The sequence below is a fragment of the Siphateles boraxobius genome, unplaced genomic scaffold (genome assembly GCF_051911475.1).
Source record: "Siphateles boraxobius isolate OS27281-9 unplaced genomic scaffold, OSU_SipBor_1 66, whole genome shotgun sequence".
Lineage (NCBI taxonomy): Eukaryota > Metazoa > Chordata > Actinopteri > Cypriniformes > Leuciscidae > Siphateles > Siphateles boraxobius.
Genome location: NW_027509193.1, coordinates 7,139,332 through 7,161,201, shown reverse-complemented (window position 1 = coordinate 7,161,201; position 21,870 = coordinate 7,139,332). Strand labels below are relative to the sequence as shown.

The 21,870-nt window shown below is 38.0% G+C and overlaps 1 protein-coding gene across 1 annotated transcript; it reads right to left on the bottom strand.

Moving 5' to 3' along the window:
* Positions 1 to 3,582: 3,582 nt before the first annotated feature.
* Positions 3,583 to 20,838, bottom strand: LOC143721476 (uncharacterized). The gene is made up of 5 exons (XM_077211898.1): positions 20,779 to 20,838; positions 11,225 to 11,347; positions 4,402 to 4,518; positions 4,235 to 4,291; positions 3,583 to 4,078 (listed from the first exon to the last, which is right to left on the bottom strand). Exons 1-5 carry the CDS (start codon positions 20,834 to 20,836, stop codon positions 3,999 to 4,001), a joined length of 435 nt encoding a protein of 144 aa, XP_077068013.1. The 5' UTR covers positions 20,837 to 20,838; the 3' UTR covers positions 3,583 to 3,998.
* Between the last annotated feature and the right edge of the window lie 1,032 nt (positions 20,839 to 21,870).

Sequence of the window (21,870 nt, the reverse complement as noted above, 5' to 3'; positions counted from 1 at the left end):
CACCTTAATTTATCACCAGACCGTGCGCTGCGAGTAACAGATGGTCTTTGAGCGAATCAGGTTATTTAGTTAGCATGTGCAAACATACACTTAGACCTTGATCAGTTGCATACAGTACAAATACAATTTATTCACCTCCTTTGGCTTTAGCACATTCTTTTATGTTACAACATTAAAAATCAAGAAGTATTTGAACGAGAACCATTCATGGACATGGTATATACATATATAATGACAGAATAAAATACATTTATTTCAAAATCAATAACAATTAAAAATGAGTGTGTACCTGAACACATAATGTGCCTTTTGTTTTCTGTTTCACCAAAACGCGTAGACAAGTCTTTTTGGATGGATGGATGGACGGACAGACCGACAGTAGAAGACAGACAGACAGATAGATAGATAGGTAGATAGATAGATAGATAGATAGATAGATAGATAGATAGATAGATAGATAGATAGATGACAGACAGATAGATTTATACTAAGCTACTGTAACTTCTTCAGGGTTTCCGTTGACTGTCTCTTGACTGTTCCCATTATGGATCTTCCTGTCTAGCTACTTATTTTTGGAGTTCAGCCAATTTTGGTTTGAGTTATTTTTTTTCTCCAGATTTTCTCATTCTGTGAAAGTTGGTCTTCACTTCGTTCCAAGAAATATTTCACCCCATTGTATATTTTGCATTGCTCTAGGTCCTAACTGGTATTTTTCAAGTGTTATATTACAGATTTTGAATATAACACTTGAATGATTGGAGTGATTTTCAGCCTTTAGTGTACACTATGACTATGATAAACACTATGATGTTTCATTGGAGATGTTCCAATAGGTTCACAATGTAGCTCACATCATCATAAAACATAGGAACAGGCCAATCAAGTAATTATCCGACTTTGAGTTCGTATTTCGGACGAGATTAAGGTGCGTCAAAGCATGCAAGACTTGCAAGACTGCTTCTTAAAAAAATATTGAAACAGATCAGTCAATTATATATTTACCTGATAAAAGACTTTGATAAAATGATGACGTTTCAGCCACGGGGTGAAAGACATGGCAAAAAACTCACAGAGCAGGTTACTTTGTTATGAAATAAAGTCTCAGCTTTCAATTCTATTAATTTTAGAGAAATTCAAACCATAAATAACGTCTTGGCGCCTTTTAATGTGGCACGCCTCCTGACCCAATCATCTCTTCCTCTTTACTCCTAGTTAAAGGGTAACTAAGCACTAAAACAGCTTTTTTTAGTTAATGATCTGTAAGAATGGAGCTTCATAAATGCTGTTCTTTGATTCCAGTACATTTTTTGACATTTGGGTTTAAAGTGTTTTAATTTTACAATATATGGTTTAAAAACGTCTGAGTGCTGCCCTCTTCAGGTTGAATGGTGGCTACTGCAGTTGAATTTTCAATTTGGTGGTTGCGGTGGTTCGAGACGCAGCGGTTGCAGGTGACGTAGGCAGGTTCCATACAAAGAGATGCGTATCAGGTTCACGCCCCCCTCCGCTGGGCTCTGCCCACTTTTCCAGCATTTTTCAAATATTGCCAGTGGGTGGAGTTAGGCTCCAACAAGGGGTTTAGTTACCCTTTAAAGTAGTAAATAAACAGGAATGAACATTAGAAGGGATGTTGAAAGAGACAAAGAGACAGTCACTGAAATGAAGGATGCTCATCCAATGGCTCGAAACAGCTGTAAACAACTTCATGTTACATTTACATAGTCAGCAAGAAAAATTACACTATAGTTATTTAGTATTTTGCTAAATATATGCAGTATATTACATGCATTTTTACTCTTATATCACTTAAAAAAATATGATAACATTGTTATTATTATAAAACCCGCATTATATTTGAGTTGTTAATTTTAGCCTTTAATAATAATTCCAGCTCACAGGGCTCTCTCTGTATGTTTACAGCATTAGTTGAGTGGTTTTTTTCCTTAAGAAAAAAGCATATGTAGCTACCGTACCTGATATTTATCCAAAGGAATCAATATTGAATCAAGATCGGAATCAAATTACAAGCTTATGAATTGAAATCTTGAGACTTGAGTCAAGCACTAAAAACAATAGGCTACCAGTTATACGTATATGTAAACATTGTAACTTGGTAACTAAACAGAATTTCAGATTAGTGACAACCTATGTTTTGACAATAACAATACACATAGTGATTATTATTATTATTAATTTATTTTTGCTTTTACATTTTAACAAAAATGTTAACTCCAAGCTTAACTCAAAAGTTACCAGCCGCATTCAATCAGGGAATGAAATGCTGTGAAGATGAGCTTCCACAAATTTTTTCACTAGACATTGTTCTCAAAAGAGTAAACATTTCGGTTTCCAGCAGTTCAGTGTGTTCCTGATGAGGTCAGACTTTTTAGTTCTGACTGACAGCACCACCTTGTGTTAAAAAAGAAAGCATGCACAATACAATAAATGGTTATGGTTCCCTTCCCAAACTCCCAGAACATCTTAGCAATGGTTTGGCAGCCACTTTAACAACAGCCTAGCATTGTGACTTGTTTAACATTTTGATAAGAATAAGATTGCAACCCTGTGTGGTCTTCTTAGATTAGAAGGATGCCTGTTATGATCAGTGAGAGGGCAGTTCTGCTCTCTGGGTCTGGAGTTTGCCGTAAACCGCAGCCTTGTCTGGAACCATGATGGCCTAAATTTGTATTCCTTTACCTTAAAGTCCCGCTGTAAAACTCATCTTTGATCACCAAAATGACAAATTTAATTATTAAATTATATTTTTATTTTTTGTCCCGTGGAAGAAAGAAAAAAAACTATTCATGCCTTAAAAGAATAAATGTTTTTGAGACCGTCTTTGGTTCGCTGCAGTTTTAAAGAGAAAATACTCAGCAATGGTGATGACTTATGAATTTGTACATGGTTTTTCTTAAAACATGGATTTAAAAACACCACATAGACATATAAACAACATTAAAACTTGATTTTCACCACAGGGGGACTTTAACAATTGTTAGACATATTTTAACATTTTGAAGACTTTATTACGTCAAGTGACTTGTGGCTACTACAGTATTTTACACTTCAAATATATTTTAGATATTTCGAATGAAAACTATAAATAAATCTGAAGGACCTGTATTTTGAACCTGTGAATGTAGAACATTTTTGTAAACGGATGAGAAATTTTTGCCAGTATCAAACTGCGTTGCCAGTTTACAGATGTCCTTAGCCTTTGTTGAGAAACAGTCTAAACAAAAAACGCTTTATTGACAGCTTTTATGTTTTAGTGATACCCAGAGGTAAAAAATAAATAAAAAGGGCTTTGAATTAATTTTTAAAAATATTCTGAAACTCCGCTCATGTAGGGTAAAACTAAATCCAATGTTCCCTGATGTTAAGTCTGTTGCACGTGTAGAAAAAACTTGTGCATTTATGAAAGTGTTTTGCAAATCTTATGCTGTGAATCTGAATTAGGTTATGAATATGGGAACTGCTGTTACCATAGAAAACATATAACATTTAATTTAAAGTTAAATCATTAAATGCCCTTTTTCCGCCAGAAAAACAATCCCCGGAAATTGCCAGTAAATGACAACAGATTATTCTCTGTTTTTATTTGAGCAACCTCAGATACAACAGAGACTGGAACTGTTCTCATGCGCTTTAACACAATATATGATATTTCCTCACACACATAGGCTACGTCTGCTTGTCTCCCAGCAAAGTAGCCGAGAGGCTGCCCACTGCAGAGCAAATGGGTGGAGCTTACGTCTAGTAAAGTTATCTTTATAGTTATCATTCTTAGTGTGTTAAGTCTATAGGAATATCTCGGAAATTTCAAATACAATTAATTGATGAATTCATTCTTGGTCAACTGTCAACGAGATCTACACTCCATGTCCAAGGTTTTGTAGCTCCAACTTTAGTTTCCTCTAATTTCAGATTTTGTATTACTAAAATCAGTTTAGTCTTTTCCTGTGTCAGTACTTCATATTGTTTCTCCAGTATATGATTTATGGTAATGCTGGTTGGAGGGACTTTGCGTGCGTCAGTGTCCGAGCCGCAGGTGTCACCCAGGTGCTTCCCAAATCATCTTAATTCAAAAACAAAAACATCAGCAACATTAGGGTGTGACAGAAACACTTTGTTGTAAAAGATTCTCTGGAAGAATGCTGTCGCTACTGCATGTTGGTAAACTAACTTGGTGTGTTACGACTCGTGGTTGTAAGATTGTAAGCATGAGCTTTACCATCATTTAGCACTGTATGGTTCTTGCTTGTGACTGGCGCATCTTCATGTTGAGTCACTAATGTTACCAAGAGAGAGAAGAACATTATCTTTATCCACAATAACAGAGTTGCTAGGTAAAGTTTGTATCTGTGGCAACAGAAATATGAGATTTAAAGAGAGACTCACCACAGCCTTCCTCATCCGCACCATTCGGACAGTCCTTGTCACCATCACACCTCCATGACGTAGGCAGACATGATTTGCGTTTATCACCACAGCTGAACTCAGTGGGTCTGCAGGGGCCTGTTTCAGAAAGGAGGTTAAGTGAAAACTCTAAGTATGTTAACCCTGAAATGAGGCAAACTCTGGGTTTTCCGTTTCAGAATGGGAGGCATGTCAAACCCGAGAAAGCAAAGTACTGTAAGTCAAGCCTGTTTCTGAAAGAGAGGTAACTTATACTCAGAGTCAGTTACCATGGTAACTTACTTTGTGAACCTAACCTGGTCGGGGGGAGGTTTTCTTATAGTTTTTCTTTTAGTAAATGCATTTTGATTTAAAAATCTTTAGATATTTTGACTGGAAACCACAAGACAAAAATGCTAAGTAAGAAAAGCATTTTTTTTGCAGTGCAGTACATTCATTCATTGCACATTTTTCTATATAACATCGGTAGAGCACATTAGTAAAGCTGCTGTATCAGAGCGGGAAGGAAAATGTACCTTGCTCTCACACTCTTTCTGAGAGTTTCGGTGTTGTTTACTGCACACAAACTCATGAGATCCATCAAAGAGAAGTTTCACAGGACTGCAGGACAGTACTGGAGAAATCGGGTTAAATGAGGCTAATCTGGTAAATGACATTCATTTGATAACATCTTGCTGTGATCTCTGAAAGTAACCTAATAATTAGATTTTCCTTTAGGATTTCCAGTGTGGTTGGATGCATTGATGACATGCATATTCCCATCATCGCACCTTCCGAAAAGGAAACAGATTACTGTATGGAATGGAAGGATAGTCTGAGATATATGCCGTAACCTCCACCACAGCTGTTAAATACACACAAATTATTCACAATTTATTTGGTCATCTTTATTTCCTACAATTTCATTATTTTTCCTGTTGGATTTTAATATTCTTCCAAAATGTGTATCTCCTCTTCATCTATCCGTGATGGTGCAGGTCCAGCCTATGCCTTCTTGCTGTCAGCCCAGTAGAAGTCAAATGTTAATTTCATTAGCCTAATTAAAAAAAGGTAACAGGTTGGATTAGAGAACATTTAATTATGTGAAAAGAGCATTATACTATGTGGAAACAGCTGCTGCCCATCGAAATAGACTCTGAATTATATTTATTTAATTAGCAAGCACAGTTGGGCCGATTCCGGCTGAAAAGCGTCACTGTCGGCATCGGTGAACAGATAATGGGCCAGATCCGAGCCGACTGTGCATAACACATCTGGCTGACTGACGGCTTTTTCTGTATGGGCCAGTATCGGCTGAAAGCAGTTGTACTAGTGTCAGGTCCATACTCGGTGTTATTACCATCGGCCCGAGTTCGTTTTGTCACAAGCGGGCCACTACTAGAATTAAGGAACTAAGCCGCCTGAAAAAAGGTTTTGGCGGTTAATTTAAATCCTGATGGGGATCCTGCAGACGCAGACCAACGTTTTCGAGAGGAATCATTCAGCTGAAAATAACGAGTAAGTAGCCTAATTTAATTTATTTATTGTACTAGTGTTGTTTGATGTTTTAACTGTCAAGATAAAAAATAGTTTGTTTTAATATCTAGATGTTTGCGATGATAATTGTGTCTGTAACGTCAGAATACAAATTCGGTCCCGGAGAGAGTGTTGATGAGAAGTAGCCTAGTCACAAATGTGTAAAATGCCATTCACAGAAATAAATGACCATTCACATTCACAGTACAACCTCAATTAGACATTTGCAACTTCTCATCTACCAGTGCTAGGCCTATTTCAAATCCAACCTCAATTAGACATTTGCAACTTCTCATCTACCAGTGCTAGGCCTATTTCAAATCTTCACGCATTGACTTTGCAACTATTTTCGTGATATAGATGCGTTACTAACTTGTGCACTTGCAAACTGAGCAGCGGTGAGAGAGAAGGCGGGGCAATTAAAAAAATGCAATGGCAGATTTGAGAAGTTTCAAATGCCTAATTGAGATTTTCAGATTGGAGGTGTGAGTGTAAATTTTATTGTACAAGTACAAACATTTATTGTACAAGTTCTTAAATTCACATTTACATGCTCTTGAGTTTTGCTACTCTTTTACCTTGATGTAATCTTTTCCAATCTTAAAGCAGAAACAGCTGAATAAAATACTCTGAATGATATCAATCCACAATCTGACTTGGGAAGCAGTCTGAATCTGAACACACACCATGTTCGTTGTTTGGCCAGAGGAGAACTGGTCCACCGACTGAGCCTGCTTTTCTTTCTTCATTCTGTCACTGATGGAGTTTGGGTTCTTGCCACTGTTGCCTCTGGCTTGCATAGATGGGGACACTTATTCTTAATATTATTGATCTGCCTGCATTGACACCATTATATGAGAACTGAACTGAGCTGGACGATGACATCACTGTTTTCTCCAGAGCTGCTTAATAATAAAAATTAACCCTTGTTTTAATTTATATAGTTTATACAGTTGTTATACAGTTGTTGAACAGAACTGAATCAACACTGAACTGAATTCAGCTGAACAATGACACTATTTTCTTTTTAGAGCAGCTTTACAGCCAAATTGAACTCTGTTTGCATCATTGATCATTTTCCTGTTTAACCCTGTAAAGCTGCTTTGAAACAGTCATTACTGTATATAGCGATATATATTTAATGGTGACTTGACATTTGCAAAAGTAATTAATTTAGTGTTAAAGAGAGTGAAAAAGTTTGTGTGAAAGAGAATTATGTTTTTCTTTTAATCATATACAGTAAATAATTTACTTATTTTGTGGTTTAAAAATTGTTTTGTTAATAAATGTTAATATATAGTGTATTTTGCTCATTGTTAATACATGTTTATATTAAAGTATATTTGTTAATTTTGTAATAAAAACCCTTAAATGGTTGAATTTGAGTTTCACTGTCTGCCAGTTTTTGGGCCACATCTGGCCCGGGGACCCAACCGACTCTCAGCCAGATCTCGCTTACAGTGCCTGGGCCAGACCTGGGCCAAATCAATGAATAAGAGTCATTTTATAGTGCTTGGGCCAGGCCTGGGCCATATCAATGAATAAGAGTCATTTTACAGGGTGTGGGCCACATCTAGGCCAGAGGAAGTTGTTTGAGACCGTTTTCGGTGTGTTGGGCCAGTTTTGGGCCTGGGACCCAGCCAGAACTGGGCCAGAATTGAAGCAAGGGTGAGGCCCAGAGGTGGGCAAGACAAATTTTGCTATGTTACACAGGAGCCTAAACTCTGAGAAAACGATAACGTTTAGCGCACCAGAATAAAATATAATATCAGAAGTAAACAGTGTAGCTGACTTACAGATTCAGTTAACATCCACACATGAATAAGTGTGACGATAAAGGGGAGGTTCAGACCTTGGCTGGAGCAGCGACACAGTGAACTCTGAGAAAACGCTACGCTTGAGCAAACAGTTTGTGAATAGGCTACTACAAATGATGGCCGTGAATAAAATATAATATTCATTTATTTTTAAACCCCAACCCTCTAATGTCAGAATGTTTATTCTTAAATCACAACCTTCTAAACATCTTCAATGTGTGCTTCTTTTACCGAGATATGCGAATAACAGACACACAGACAGACGTTTCTGTAATTTATAGATAGATGTATGTGTGTTTCTGTGTATAGGCTATATTATATTTATATATACTGTATATTATACGCGTGTGTACTGTATTTTTTTTATTGCGATTAATCAATTTGACAGTATGTGCAAAATCAGTTTTTGTGTGTGTTTTTAGTAGTTGTTGGTTTGTTGTCTTTGAGTGCTCATTGTTTCAATTACACAGCAAAAGTTCAGTGACATTTTTATATGTGCATGGTAGAAAGCAAATACTGATACTGACATACAATAAATATGGAAAATTGAACTACATATATAACTAACTACTGACAACTATCTACTTCTGAATAACTACAATATTCAGAGGTAACCAGTGTAGCTGACTTAATGTTTAGCTGACAGAATGTTTATTTTTAAACCACAATTTTTAAACCACAACCCTCTCTAATGTCAGAATGTTTATTTCTAAACCACAACTTCAATGTGTGCTTCTTTTACCGATATATTTGACGATATCTTTTGCATTTCTAATCCAAACAACGTCACACTCAGCACTGCACTTACTCGTGCCCATAGCAAGACACTCGTCAAGTTTGAGATCCATCGGACTAACGGTTTGAGAGATATGCGATTAACAGACACGCACACAGACAGACAGACAGACAGACAGACGTTCCTGTAATTTATAGATAGATGCATCACATAATACTATACTATACAAAACAATTACATTACACAACACATTTCAGTTTTTGTATAATATAATTACTATATAATACTAAACAAATCTGTAATTGTGGGATGCTAAAATGGTTTTGAGTCGTCCCCAAGGGCAGATCATATTCACCTGTGTGATGGACTGTTGATGTGTTGTTTTGATGCTTTGAGTGTTGTTTTGGATGTTATGATCAGCGATGGATGAAGCAATGATGAGTTTTGGATGTTAAACAGTGTGATACATTGATTTTACTTGGACCTAAAGCATATTTTGTCTGTAATTCATGGCTTTCAATAGAAATTAGTGAAATTTTGCCATAAAAATCTTTAAAGGCCGTTTTCTCAAAATGAGTTTTTTCTCACACTCCTAGTGACGATTTTCCCCTTCTGTAGCACCTACATACACCAAACTTTACAGTCCTATTCCTAACTATATTGTGAAGGTTTGTTCAGAGGGATTTGTTGATATATCATTCTTGGCCTGTTTTGTATGACATTTAATGCCTAAAAACAGGGCGGAAATCAAGTTAAGGCTATTGGCAGTATTTTCTGATTTACAGGGTAACAAAAGGAGATATTCATAATCCCCTCTGTAAATGTCTTTTCATTGAATATATCAACAAAATGCAAAAATAATTTTGAACCTTGTTTTTTTTTTTCATCTTAAAAAAATGTCACTTCAAAATATAGGCAAATTAGTGCATATTTAATTAGATATAGCCTGATTAGCATATTTAAACAAAAAATTACAGAAAACTTGCAATACATTTTTTTCTCCTATTCATGTGAGTAATCAACTGGTAAAGTTTCGTGGTGATATCTGTAACTCAAAAATTTTACCCTATTTACCTGTAGTGTCTCGCGTTAAGAGCGCGTGCACGTGACAGGAAGTAAGTGTGCAAGACTGTCCCATGTCTAAAAAATGCCAAAGCGCAGAGCCCTGGACGCACACTAAACGCACGCCATCTTGAATAACGCATCAGAGCAGTATTCGAGGCTAAGCTAGCCCATCATGCATTAGGTTTGGGAAATTCGCATGCCCCAAAATCGCAAGATTATGTAAGTTAAATTGATTAGATATAACATGTAATTTGGTAGTAAAACAAATTGTTAAAGTGTTTTTTATTGGTGCAAAGATGAATAGGTTACGTGTATTTTGTACAACTTTTGCAACTGCTTTTTGTCATTTAATTAGAAGAACCAAAATTACTAAATTGTGTCTACTGTTATATAGGGACTACTGACCAGACATTTAAAAGTTTATTTTAAAATTCAAAGTATTGGAAATCAAAATAAAGCTCGGTAAACACTTGGATTTTTATAACACTATAAGTGTGTCCAATCGGGTAATCAAAAGATCTGCACACACACTTGCAGTCTTCACGTCTACTTGAACACTTGGGGCAAATACAGGAAATACGTCATGCGAGTAGACAAGTGGTCAAGTGCAAAGACAGCAAGTGTGGGTACTTGGAAAGGCCCTCAGTGGGGGCTCGGCAAAGGCAAAAGTGCGAATTAAAGGCGCAAATCGGCAGCAAAGGGGGCGCTCGCGAGGACCCTTCAGAAACCTAAAACGATTAAATGGACACCCCACGTTCTCTTGGAATTAACGGTGTGAATTAATTAAGTGCTTATGAAGTGTGCCATTTGGGACAGGGCCACAAATTTTAACTATGTTCATCTAGGTAATCCTGTACATGAGGAGAGGGTGGATGGTTGGATGTTGTGGTGGATGGTTCACTTGAATTCCACACACATATTTCTGAAAAAGTCAAAAAAGCAACTTCTATGATTGCAATGATAAGAAGAACTTTTGAAAATTTAGGCAAGGATATATTTTTACCATTGTATAAATCCCTGGTAAGATCACATCTTGAATATGCGAGCTCAGTCTGGTGTCCATTTAAATTAAAATAGGTGGAAAAAATTGAAAGGGTCCAGAGAAGATCTACTAAATTAATTCCAGGAATGAAAAATATGTCGTATGAAGATAGATTGAGGAAATTAAGTTTACCAACTCTCAAATTTAGGAGATATAGAGGAGATTTGATTCAAGTATATAAACTTGTACAGGGAATATATGATGTAACAGTTGAACCTATCTTGCAGTTTTGGAACAATAGGTACGAGAATTTGTTAAAACTCTACCCTAGAACATGCTTGTCTGAAAAGAGAAAGAACTTTTTTACACTCCGTGTGGTAATATCATGGAATGAGCTTCCAGAAGAAGTTGTGTGTTCCCCTTCTATTAATTCCTTTAAGAATAGGTTGGATGCATTTTGCCTGTCAATAGGTGTTATGTATGATTATAAAGCTTGCCAGTAACTAATGTAATTAATTTTACGTAATTTATTTAGGATTGTTAGGAAAACTTCAATTATGAAATTAATTAAGTTTTTATTTTTTAATAAAATTAAAATGTTTGTATTATCCTGTACCAGAAATCTTTTCAATAAATTTCAATAAATTAGGTATGTGCAGAAAAGATGAGATTTAAAGAGATGTCACTCACCACAGCCTTCCTCATCCGCACCATTCAGACAGTCCTTGTCACCATCACACCTCCATGACGTAGGCAGACATGACTTGTGTTCATCACCACAGCTGAACTCATTGGGTCTGCAGGTCTTGACCACTGATCAAAGCAAAAACAAACTGAGATTAATGACATCTAATGGCAGAAGTTATACTTCAGTGACAGAGTTCTGAAAAAATGGCGAAGTCCTCACTGTCTGTGTTCTTAATGAACTGTCTGTGACTTTTAATGGGATATTGGATAGACTCAACCTTCATGTGATAGGCTATGCATTAAGCTATTTTAATGAAATGGAAACAAGCAGTCCAGTACTCTAAAACCAGCCATGTGACTTCCCACACTAGAGGAAAAACAAGATAACAAATGTGATCTGAGATTAGTGAGGCATCCACTCCACATTTTAATGGTATAATAAGATAAAATAATACATTTTATGAATATAACATTGAAGTACACAATTCACATAACATTGTAATATTTTAAAAAACTCAATCAATATTTATTTACATAGTACTCCCACTGGTAGGCTAGATTCAAGTTCAAGTTGATTTTATTTATGCAGCACATTTTATAACAGCCACTGACTGACCTAAGTGCTTTACAGAACTACAAAATTAAAAAAATTAAAAGAGAATAATACCTGCATAACACCACAGCACAGATAAGTGCAGCAAAGCTAAGAGCAGCCTTAAACAGGAGTAGAAAAAACATTATCGAACCTAAAATATAAAATAAGAAAACAGAAATCGCTTGATCTCACAAGATTCACAAGTGAGGGTTGTGTAAACAAGACACACAGATTTTTCTTCTGTCTCGTACTTCCAGCAAGAAAACTTCCATGTCCTCTACTCTTTGAAAAATGAATAGGAAGGGAGCCCAAATTTCTTCTTGTTAACTACGATAGCTCGGTCATACTTGAGGTTTCAGGCGTCATTTATATGTGGAAATAAATCTGATATGAATTGGGTGTGCATTTTGGACCTGCCGTGTAAGCAGACAGTCGTACTTACATTATTAAAATTGTGTTTTTTTATAACAGTTTGCGGTACAGATATATCTATTACAAATGAAAGGTGCAAAAACAAATTTTAGGTGTAGGGCACACCCGTGGCTACGCCAAATCATCTTAATTCAAAAATAAAAACATTAGCAACATTAGGGTGTGACAGAAACAAAGTTTGTTGTAAAAGATTCTCTGGAAGAATGCTGTCGCTACATGTTAGTAAACTAACTTGGTGTGTTACGACTCGTGGTTGTAAGATTGTAAGCATAAGCTTTACCTTCATTTTGCACTGTTTGGTTCTTGCTTGTGTGGTTGCTTGACCACTGATCAAAGCAAAAACAAACTGAGATTCATGAAATCTGATGGCAGAAGTTATACTTCAGTGACAGAGTTCTGAAAAAATGGCGAAGTCCTCACTGTCTGTTTTCTTAATAATATGTAAAGTCATGTACACTTGTTTCACTTAATGTTGGCCATTTTTTCTAAGTTAAATAAATAATAATAATAAACATTTCTTACTCTATCAAGAGCATCCAATACAATAGTAATTTGTACGTTTACATTTGCAATGTATTTATTGAAGCCAAGTATAAATCTTAAGTGTTTTAAGCATTTTTACACTAATTCCAAAATATCACCTATATAAATCTATTTATGAGATTTGATTATCTGGTTAAAGGTTAAAGGTAGGTGCACAGACCAACATGTAAAGAAAAGTATCTTCTAAAAGGTCAGATTCTCAACAACCCACTCAGGGTATTTGTTTTTGGCAGACACTTTTATTAAAATGAAAAGTATGTTGCATTGAAGGCATACATTTGAATTTTGCATTTGGACTAACAACATTTTAATGTCCAAAGTTACGTTGGCACCTGCCCTTTAAGTGCCCTTTTTTATGGGGTGCTTTTTTTTAAAAATAAATGAGTATATATATATATATATATATATATACACATGTATATATATATATATATATACAGGTCCTTCTCAAAAAATTAGCATATTGTGATAAAGTTAATTATTTTCCTTAATGTAATGATAAAAATTAAACTTTCATATATTTTAGATTCATTGCACACCAACTGAAATATTTCAGGTCTTTTATTGTTTTAATACTGATGATTTTGGCATACTGCTCATGAAAACCCAAAATTCCTGTCTCAAAAAATTAGCATATCATGAAAGGGGTCTCTAAACAAGCTATTAACCTAATCATCTGAATCAACTAATTAATTATAAACACCTGCAAAAGATTCCTGAGGCTTTTAAAAACTCCCAGCCTGTTTCATTACTCAAAACCGCAATCATGGGTAAGACTTCGACCTGACTGCTGTCCAGAAGGCCATCATTGACACCCTCAAGCAAGAGGGTAAGACACAGAAAGAAATTTCTGAACAAATAGGCTGTTCCCAGAGTGCTGTATCAAGACACCTCAGTGGGAAGTCTGTGGGAAGGAAAAAGTGTGGCAAAAAACGCTGCACAACGAGAAGAGGTGACCGGACCCTGAGGAAGATTGTGGAGAAGGACCGGTCCAGACCTTGGGGGACCTGCGGAAGCAGTGGACTGAGTCTGGAGTAGAAACATCCAGGGCCACCGTGCACAGGCGTGTGCAGGAAATGGGCTACAGGTGCCGCATTCCCCAGGTCAAGCCACTTTTGAACCAGAAACAGCGGCAGAAGCGCCTGACCTGGGCTACAGAGAAGCAGCACTGGACTGTTGCTCAGTTTTGCATGTCATTCGGAAATCAAGGTGCCAGAGTCTGGAGGAAGACTGGGGAGAAGGAAATGCCAAAATGCCTGAAGTCCAGTGTCAAGTACCCACAGTCAGTGATGGTCTGGGGTGCCATGTCAGCCGCTGGTGTTAGTGCACTGTGTTTTATCAAGGGCAGGGCCAATGCAGCTAGCTATCAGGAGATTTTGGAGCACTTCATGCTTCCATCTGCTGAAAAGCTTTATGGAGATCAAGATTTCATTTTTCAGCACGACCTGGCACCTGCTCACAGTGCCAAAACCACTGGTAAATGGTTTACTGACCATGGTATTACTGTGCTCAATTGGCCTGCCAACTCTCCTGACCTGAACCCCATAGAGAATCTGTGGGATATTGTGAAGAGAAAGTTGAGAGACGCAAGACCCAACACTCTGGATGAGCTTAAGGCCGCTATCGAAGCATCCTGGGCCTCCATAACACCTCAGCAGTGCCACAGGCTGATTGCCTCCATGCCACGCCGCATTGAAGCAGTCATTTCTGCAAAAGGATTCCCGACCAAGTATTGACCATTGTGTGCATAACTGAACATAATTATTTGAAGGTTGACTTTTTTTTTTGTATTAAAAACACTTCTTTTATTGGTCGGATGAAATATGCTAATTTTTTGAGACAGGAATTTTGGGTTTTCATGAGCTGTATGCCAAAATCATCAGTATTAAAACAATAAAACACCTGAAATATTTCAGTTGGTGTGCAATGAATCTAAAATATATGAAAGTTTAATTTTTATCATTACATTATGGAAAATAATGAACTTTATCACAATATGCTAATTTTTTGAGAAGGACCTGTATATATATACTCATTTATTTTAAAAAAAGCACCCCATAAAAAAGGGCACTTAAATTTGGTTACGTAACGTAACCAAATACCCTAAAGGATTATTAGGAACACCATACTAATACTGTGTTTGACCCCCTTTCGCCTTCAGAATTGCTTTAATTCTACGTGGCATTGATTCAACAATGTGCTGAAAACATTCTTTAGAAATGTTTGCCCATATTGATAGGATAGCATCTTGCAGTTGATGGAGATTTGTGGGATGCACATCCAGGGCACGAAGCTCCCGTTCCACCACATCCCAAAGATGCTCTATTGGGTTGAGATCTGGTGACTGTGGGGACCATTTTAGTACAGTGAACTCATTGTCATGTTCAAGAAACCAATTTGAAATGATTCAAGCTTTGTGCCATGGTGCATTATCCTGCTGGAAGTAGCCATCAGAGGATGGGTACATGGTGGCCATAAAGGGATGGACATGGTCAGAAACAATGCTCAGGTAGGCCGTGGCATTTAAACGATGCCCAATTGGCACTAAGGGGCCTAAAGTGTGGCAAGAAAACATCCCCCACACCATTACACCACCACCACCAGCCTGCGCACTGGTAACAAGGCATGATGGATCCATGTTCTCATTCTGTTTACGCCAAATTCTGACTCTACCATCTGAATGTCTCAGCAGAAATCAAGACTCATCAGACCAGGCAACATTTTTCAGTCTTCAACTGTCCAGTTTTGTTGAGCTCTTGCAAATTGTAGCCTCTTTTTCCTATTTGTAGTGGAGATGAGTGGTACCCGGTGGGGTCTTCTGCTGTTGTAGCCCATCCGTCTCAAGGTTGTGCGTGTTGTGGCTTCACAAATGCTTTGCTGCATATCTCGGTTGTAACGAGTGGTAATTTCAGTCAAAGTTGCTCTTCTATCAGCTTGAATCAGTCGGCCCATTCTCCTCTGACCTCTAGCATCAACAAGGCATTTTTGCCCACAGGACTGCCGCATACTGGATGTTTTTCCCTTTTCACACCATTCTTTGTAAACCCTAGAAATGGTTGTGCGTGAAAATCCCAGTAATTGAGCAGATTGTGAAATACTCAGACCGGCCCGTCTGGCACCAACAACCTAGCCTGGCTCCGCCCTCCTACGCACTTCCGCTCAATTTCATTTTCCTTCAGTACTACGTCTGGGATTGCGCTGTAGACTTTGGTTTTCTCCGATCAATTTTTTACTGGGCCAATCAGCGAACAGAGGGAGTGGCTGAGAACGATGACGTTGATGTCGACTCGTGCGTTATTTTGAGTTGTAGTTCAAAATAAGAAAGATGCGAGCGAAGCCATTCGGTCCGTTGTGGCAACGCTGCCGAATATCAAGAAGTTAAAGCCGGAGCAAGAACAATCTTTGCTTAGTTTTGTGTTTATGGCCATCCTCCCACGGGGTTCGGGAAAAGACATATGTCACGACCAAACGTCAGCGATTGGTTATGGCAGATAGAGTGACTCTGGGCAGATCCAATAGTTTTAGACTTCAATAGAATACCCGCCTACAAGGAAGTTAACGCTTGTCAATGGAGCGGTGCCAGACTCTCTGTACAAATGAAATGTACGAGAGTCTGGTAGAACCAGGCTACCAACAACCATGCCACGCTCAAAATTGCTTAAATCACATTTCTTTCCCATTCTGTCATTCAGTTTGGAGTTCAGGAGATTGTCTTGACCAGGACCACACCCCTAAATGCATTGAAGCAACTGCCATGCAATTGGTTGATTAGATAATTGCATTAATGAGAAATTGAACAGGTGTTCCTAATAATCCTTTAGGTGAGTGTCATGGCTCGTAGGAAGGATGACGGAGATGAAAGTAGAAATAACACTTTCTTTAATATAGCAAACTCAGGAACAGGCAAACGGGTGAGACAGCAGGTATAACACAAACAATACCGGACATTGAAGTGAAGACAGGCAGGAACTTAAATACACAGTGAAGATGATTACAAAATGACAGGCAGCTGTGAGGGAGGTGATCAGTGTCCATGGATACAGATAGGTGGGGGGAAACTCAGACGGGGAACACACGTGGCAAATCAAAACAAACAGAAAGTCCAAAGAAGCCTAATGGTGACATAACGCCCCCCTCCGGCAAGGCGCGTCCTCGCGCCGTAACAAAATTACGGGGGACCGGAGGAGGTTCTGGTGGTGGACTCTCCAGAGTGCCCGAGAGCAGAGGCGGAGGTGGAGTGAGGGAGGACAGAGGTGAAGCCGAAGGGAAGGAGGAGCCCGCTGAAGCCAAAGGGGTGGAGGGAAGGAGCATAGCGGACGGACCATAAGTCCGTGGCGAAGGCAGGGTGACGACTGACCAAGGGGGAGCCGGCAGGACGAGGGAACCCGCTGCAGCCGATCGTTCGAGGGTCTCTGGTGGAAGCGTCTGTGGGAGGAGCCAAGACGGAGCCGGCAGGTCGACAGGCCGAGATGGAGTGCAGAGGACCAAGGCTGGAGGCAAAGCCATAGGATCCTCATGTACAGGCGCTGCGGATGGTGGGCTGACCTGCAGCTCGACATCGGGGAAACTCCTCAGAGACGGTGCAGGGCTGCGTACATCCAGCAGCGGCGGGGCTGGAGGACTGGCTGAGCTGGGTTTTAAGATGGTATTGAACTGACAGATGACAGGGTAGATACAGTCACTGGACAAATCGGAAGACGACGAAGATGCAGATGACGGGTGGGATAGGGCGGGAAAAGTTATTTCATAAGTGAAGCTTATCAGCCAGTCCTCTTGTTCCGTAGACTGGGTCCCCTCGTCCGCAGATGTCGTGGGGTCACACCCCTGGTCAGACTCCTGTTGGAGCTCCTCCTCCGGCGCGAGGGTCAGCTCTGTCCTCTTCGTCTAGGGCTCTGGCTGACGCGTCGTGACGGGTGGTAGCTCTCCGTCTGCGGGGGGCACGCACGGGATCTCCGCAGTCGAGGGTGGTAATCCGGGCTCTGGGTCTGAATGTGTTCTGGATCGGGCTGCGACACTCTCCAGACACCTGATGATGGCCTCCTTCCAGTTCAGGTTCGAGGTGTCTGGGAGGTCGATCGGATGGTGGAAGTTTGCCCCGATCCAGAACAGGGTCTCAGGGTTTTGTCGTCGAGGGGGCTGGTGACTGCAAGGTAAAAGAAGTTTGTGGTGAAAGACAAAAAATCCTGGCTCTTCTGAGCTAGGGCGATGAACTCAAAATCCATCTTAATTTTGGTCCGGTATTCTGTCACGGCTCGTAGTAAGGATGACGGAGATGAAAGTAAAATATAACAATTTCTTTAATATAGCAAACTCAGGAACAGGCAAATGGGTGAGACAGCGTGTATAACACAAACAATACCGGACATTGAAGTGAAGACAGGCAGGAACTTAAATACGCGGTGAAGATGATTACAAAATGAGAGGCTTTGAGGGAGGTGATCAGTGTCCATGGATACAGATAGGTGGCGGGAAACTCAGACGGGGAACACACGTGGCAAATCAAAACAAACAAAGTCGAAAGAAGCCTAATTGTGACAGTGAGTGTATATATATATAAGTCATAAGGTCTTAGACCACTCTGATAAACACTCAATTTAAAAAAAAATTTAAAAAGTGAATTTCGGGTCAAAATGACCCGAAGAAATGATGGGGTGGGATATGCAAAAATTCCCCTCTTTTGCATTAAATCAGTTTTGTAAACCTCTATTTTTTTTTTTTCATTCATATGCTGCTAACATAAAAATCAAATACGTTTCTTAATATTATGTACATGTTTATTAAATGTTTTTAAAAATGATTTAAAGTGAATGCTATTTCATCTTAACGAACAAATATTTGTTTGTACACTACAAATATAGCATGCTATTTTGTTATATATAAAAAAATCAATGGATTAAATTTAATTAATTATAGACTATTGAGGGATAGTGTACACCCAGATGTCTGTTCTTGCAAAATAAACCAAAAACGGGTTATCTGGACCCCACAGCGATTTGTCACATGCATAATTAGACAAGAAATATTGATTTGAGTTTAAATATTTTATTAGCTCATTAAAGAGAAGCACAAAGCTTCCGCAAAGAAAAACAGTACATGGATGGATAATGAAGGCATAATCCCATCCTTCGGATGAGACGGTAAACCGAGGTCCTGACTCTTTGTGGTCATTAAAATTCCCAGGATGTCCTTCGAAAAAGAGCAGGGGTTTAACCCCGGCATCCTGGCCAAATTTAAACCTACCCTCTGTCCATCATGGCGTCCTAATCATCCCTATACTGATTGGCTTCATCACGGTCTCCTCTCCACCAGTAAGCTGGTGTGTGCTGGGCGTTCTGATGCACTATGGCTGCCGTTGCATCATCCAGGTGGATGCTGTACATTGGTGGTGGTTGAGGAGATTAGCTACCCAGAAAAGCGTTATATAAATGTAACTAATTATTATTATTAAAATGTAGCGAAGCCATAAATTACATAGGCTAGGATATTTATGCTACCATCAGTTGCATGTGCATAGTGTAAAAATAGTACTTAATATATATAAGTGGTTATGCACTTGTGCTATTACTTAAATATTTCATGATTGTGAAGGCCAATTTAAAAAAAAAAATTCTGTTAAAAATGTTACAAGTGCATTGAATGCGGAAACAATTAATAGTTGCTCTCTGACTCTGTTCTTACCTTTATTCACAATGTCAATCTCATTAAAAGGACGAGCAGCTGAAGAAGGATCTTGTGATGTGCCTGCTGCTTCACTCCCTGCCAGTGTTTCTGGAACAGAGCGTTTAATCGTTTTAAATGCATATTTATTTATTTTTGTTTATTATCATGTAATAAAATCTTCAAGTTTCAACTTATTAACATTTTTATGCAAGATCCACACAATCTACATATGTTATTTACATAAATTGTTTTCCATTTTATCTCTAAAGATTTGTCTCACACTTTTCGGGCTAACTCAGCTTGGAAGTTGTTTCTCACATGTGGGGAAATGCAGACGTGCAGCCAGCCTCAATTTACACTGCACAATATCGGCATATAGGTCGTCTATCTCGCACAATTTTGTTCTCTCCGGCTCTCTTTGGAAAGAAATTTGTGATAAGTTGTTTTTCCTCTCCTCTCTTTCTCTCTGCCGAAAGGTAGGGGCGTGACGAAAGGTTTTAGCAATTGGTCGCAAAATCTGCCTGTTAGGATGAGGGGTTCGGTTCTGATGTAACTTTGGGTAATAATAAACCGCTTTTGTTAGGAAACAGCTTATTTAATGAATCGACTGTCTTTCCACAAATCTTCAACATATTTTTACATTAAACAATTTTTGTTGGGAACGATAAGTAGATTTTACCTTGATAAGTAGATTTTACCTTGATAAAAAGATAAAGACCGGCAGAGTAAGGAATGTCGGGACAGGTAGGACTAATTTACGACATTAGGCTACCATATTTATAGTAGCCTAATATTATTATATTGTCTAAAGTAAGTAAAAAATACCGATGTTTGGCTTTCAGGTTAAGACTTGAATTACTACTGCATGCTACGCATTTTAATGAATAAAGAGAAAATGAATAATCTAAATATAAATATTGTGTTTTATTGCAGGGTTTCTTTCCATTTCCTCACATAGCAAAAGAAAAACTTTCAAGAGAGAAATAGCCTACCTAAATTGTATGTAGGGCCTAGTCTAACTCCCGTAATATAATACAAAGTATGCTAGCCATCGTAATAAATAGGCTACATACATAAAAAAATAATATTTTATATTCATATATAGCAGGATTTAGCCTACAATGTTGATGACCGTAAAACACGCCATCACAGTCCGTGAAAAGGTCTGTCAAGCGAAGAACAGAAGTAATGCAGAGCAGCAGGCGCAGTGTACGCCTACAATTGTAAGGAAAATGTCTAAATGTGTCTATGAATAAGATAAAGAAATGTATAAAGATAATTTATGATTATTAAAGACTCAGGAAAACAAAAGCTGATGTTTACTCACTTGTTTGAACAGGACAGAACAAAGTAACTGCCAGTAAGAACATAAATGAGATCCCCATTTTCTGATGAGTTTTACTCATGAGTCTGACAGTGCAATAACGTGAACGGATCAATTTTTCTAATTTAAGGCTTCAACCGCCCACCTAAAAAAAAACAAATAAATAAATAAAAATGCCAATATTGTGCAATAGAAGAGAGGTGAAAAAAACAGCACTAATTAGTCTAATATATAATTAGCAAATATGATAGGCTATGCATAATCGAAAGCCTATATGAGATTAACGAATTTCACATTAATTTAAGAATTAAAGTAGTTCACTTTTTAAAAACCTTTTGCTGATAATTTACTCACCCCCATGTCATCCAAGATGTCATTTCAAAAATAAATAAAAAAGTTTAAGTTTTATAAGCACAAATGCTCGCCTTGCTCTGTTCTGTGATGCACGTTCGTGACTCTCCTGTTCGAACTGGTTCATCAAAATGAACGAATCTTTTTTCGAGTCATTTTGTTCATTCAACGATCAAAACGAACTAAATGACACGAAAAAATATTTGTTCATTTTGATGTAAAAAAAAACCAACAGTTTTTACACACAATTTAATTAAGTTTATTCAAAATAATTTAGTTTAGTTGGGTCAACACAATTCAGTTGGTTTAGGTCAAATTAACAAGTGAAAACAGCATTTTCTTAATTATAAGATTTTCACTGAAGTGTAAATAGCATATGTTGGTCCAACATAACATTGGTTATTAATTTACAGAGATTGAATTAATTTCCTTAAGTTAAAATGTAGTTTCCTACATGGTATTTATTTAAAGGGGCCGCAAAGCAAACAAGCATGTTGATCGGTATTTGTGCAGACTGACAAGCTGGGTATAATTTAAGTAACCTCTTGAAATCTTTTAAATGTGAATAAGAAATTGATCGATGGAAATAACTCCATTATAGTTACATGTTTACCAATTAAAAGCCAATTGTGTGGTGTGGCTTTTGTGTTCATGGTTAAGTGCTAGTCTAAATTCAACATGCAGTTTATAGGAGACTATGGTTTACTAGCCTTGGTCTTTAACATTAACATTCATTTGTGTGCA

Excerpts from the sequence above, each read along its gene's own strand:
- LOC143721476 (XM_077211898.1), bottom strand. The coding sequence starts at position 20,836 with ATGGGGATCTCATTTATGTTCTTACTGGCAGTTACTTTGTTCTGTCCT. Across the intron at positions 4,519-11,224 it reads TGCGGATGAGGAAGGCTGTG|GCCCCTGCAGACCCACTGAG; the intron begins GTGAGTGACATC and ends TTTCTGAAACAG. Across the intron at positions 4,292-4,401 it reads TGCGGATGAGGAAGGCTGTG|TGACTCAACATGAAGATGCG; the intron begins GTGAGTCTCTCT and ends TGGTAACATTAG.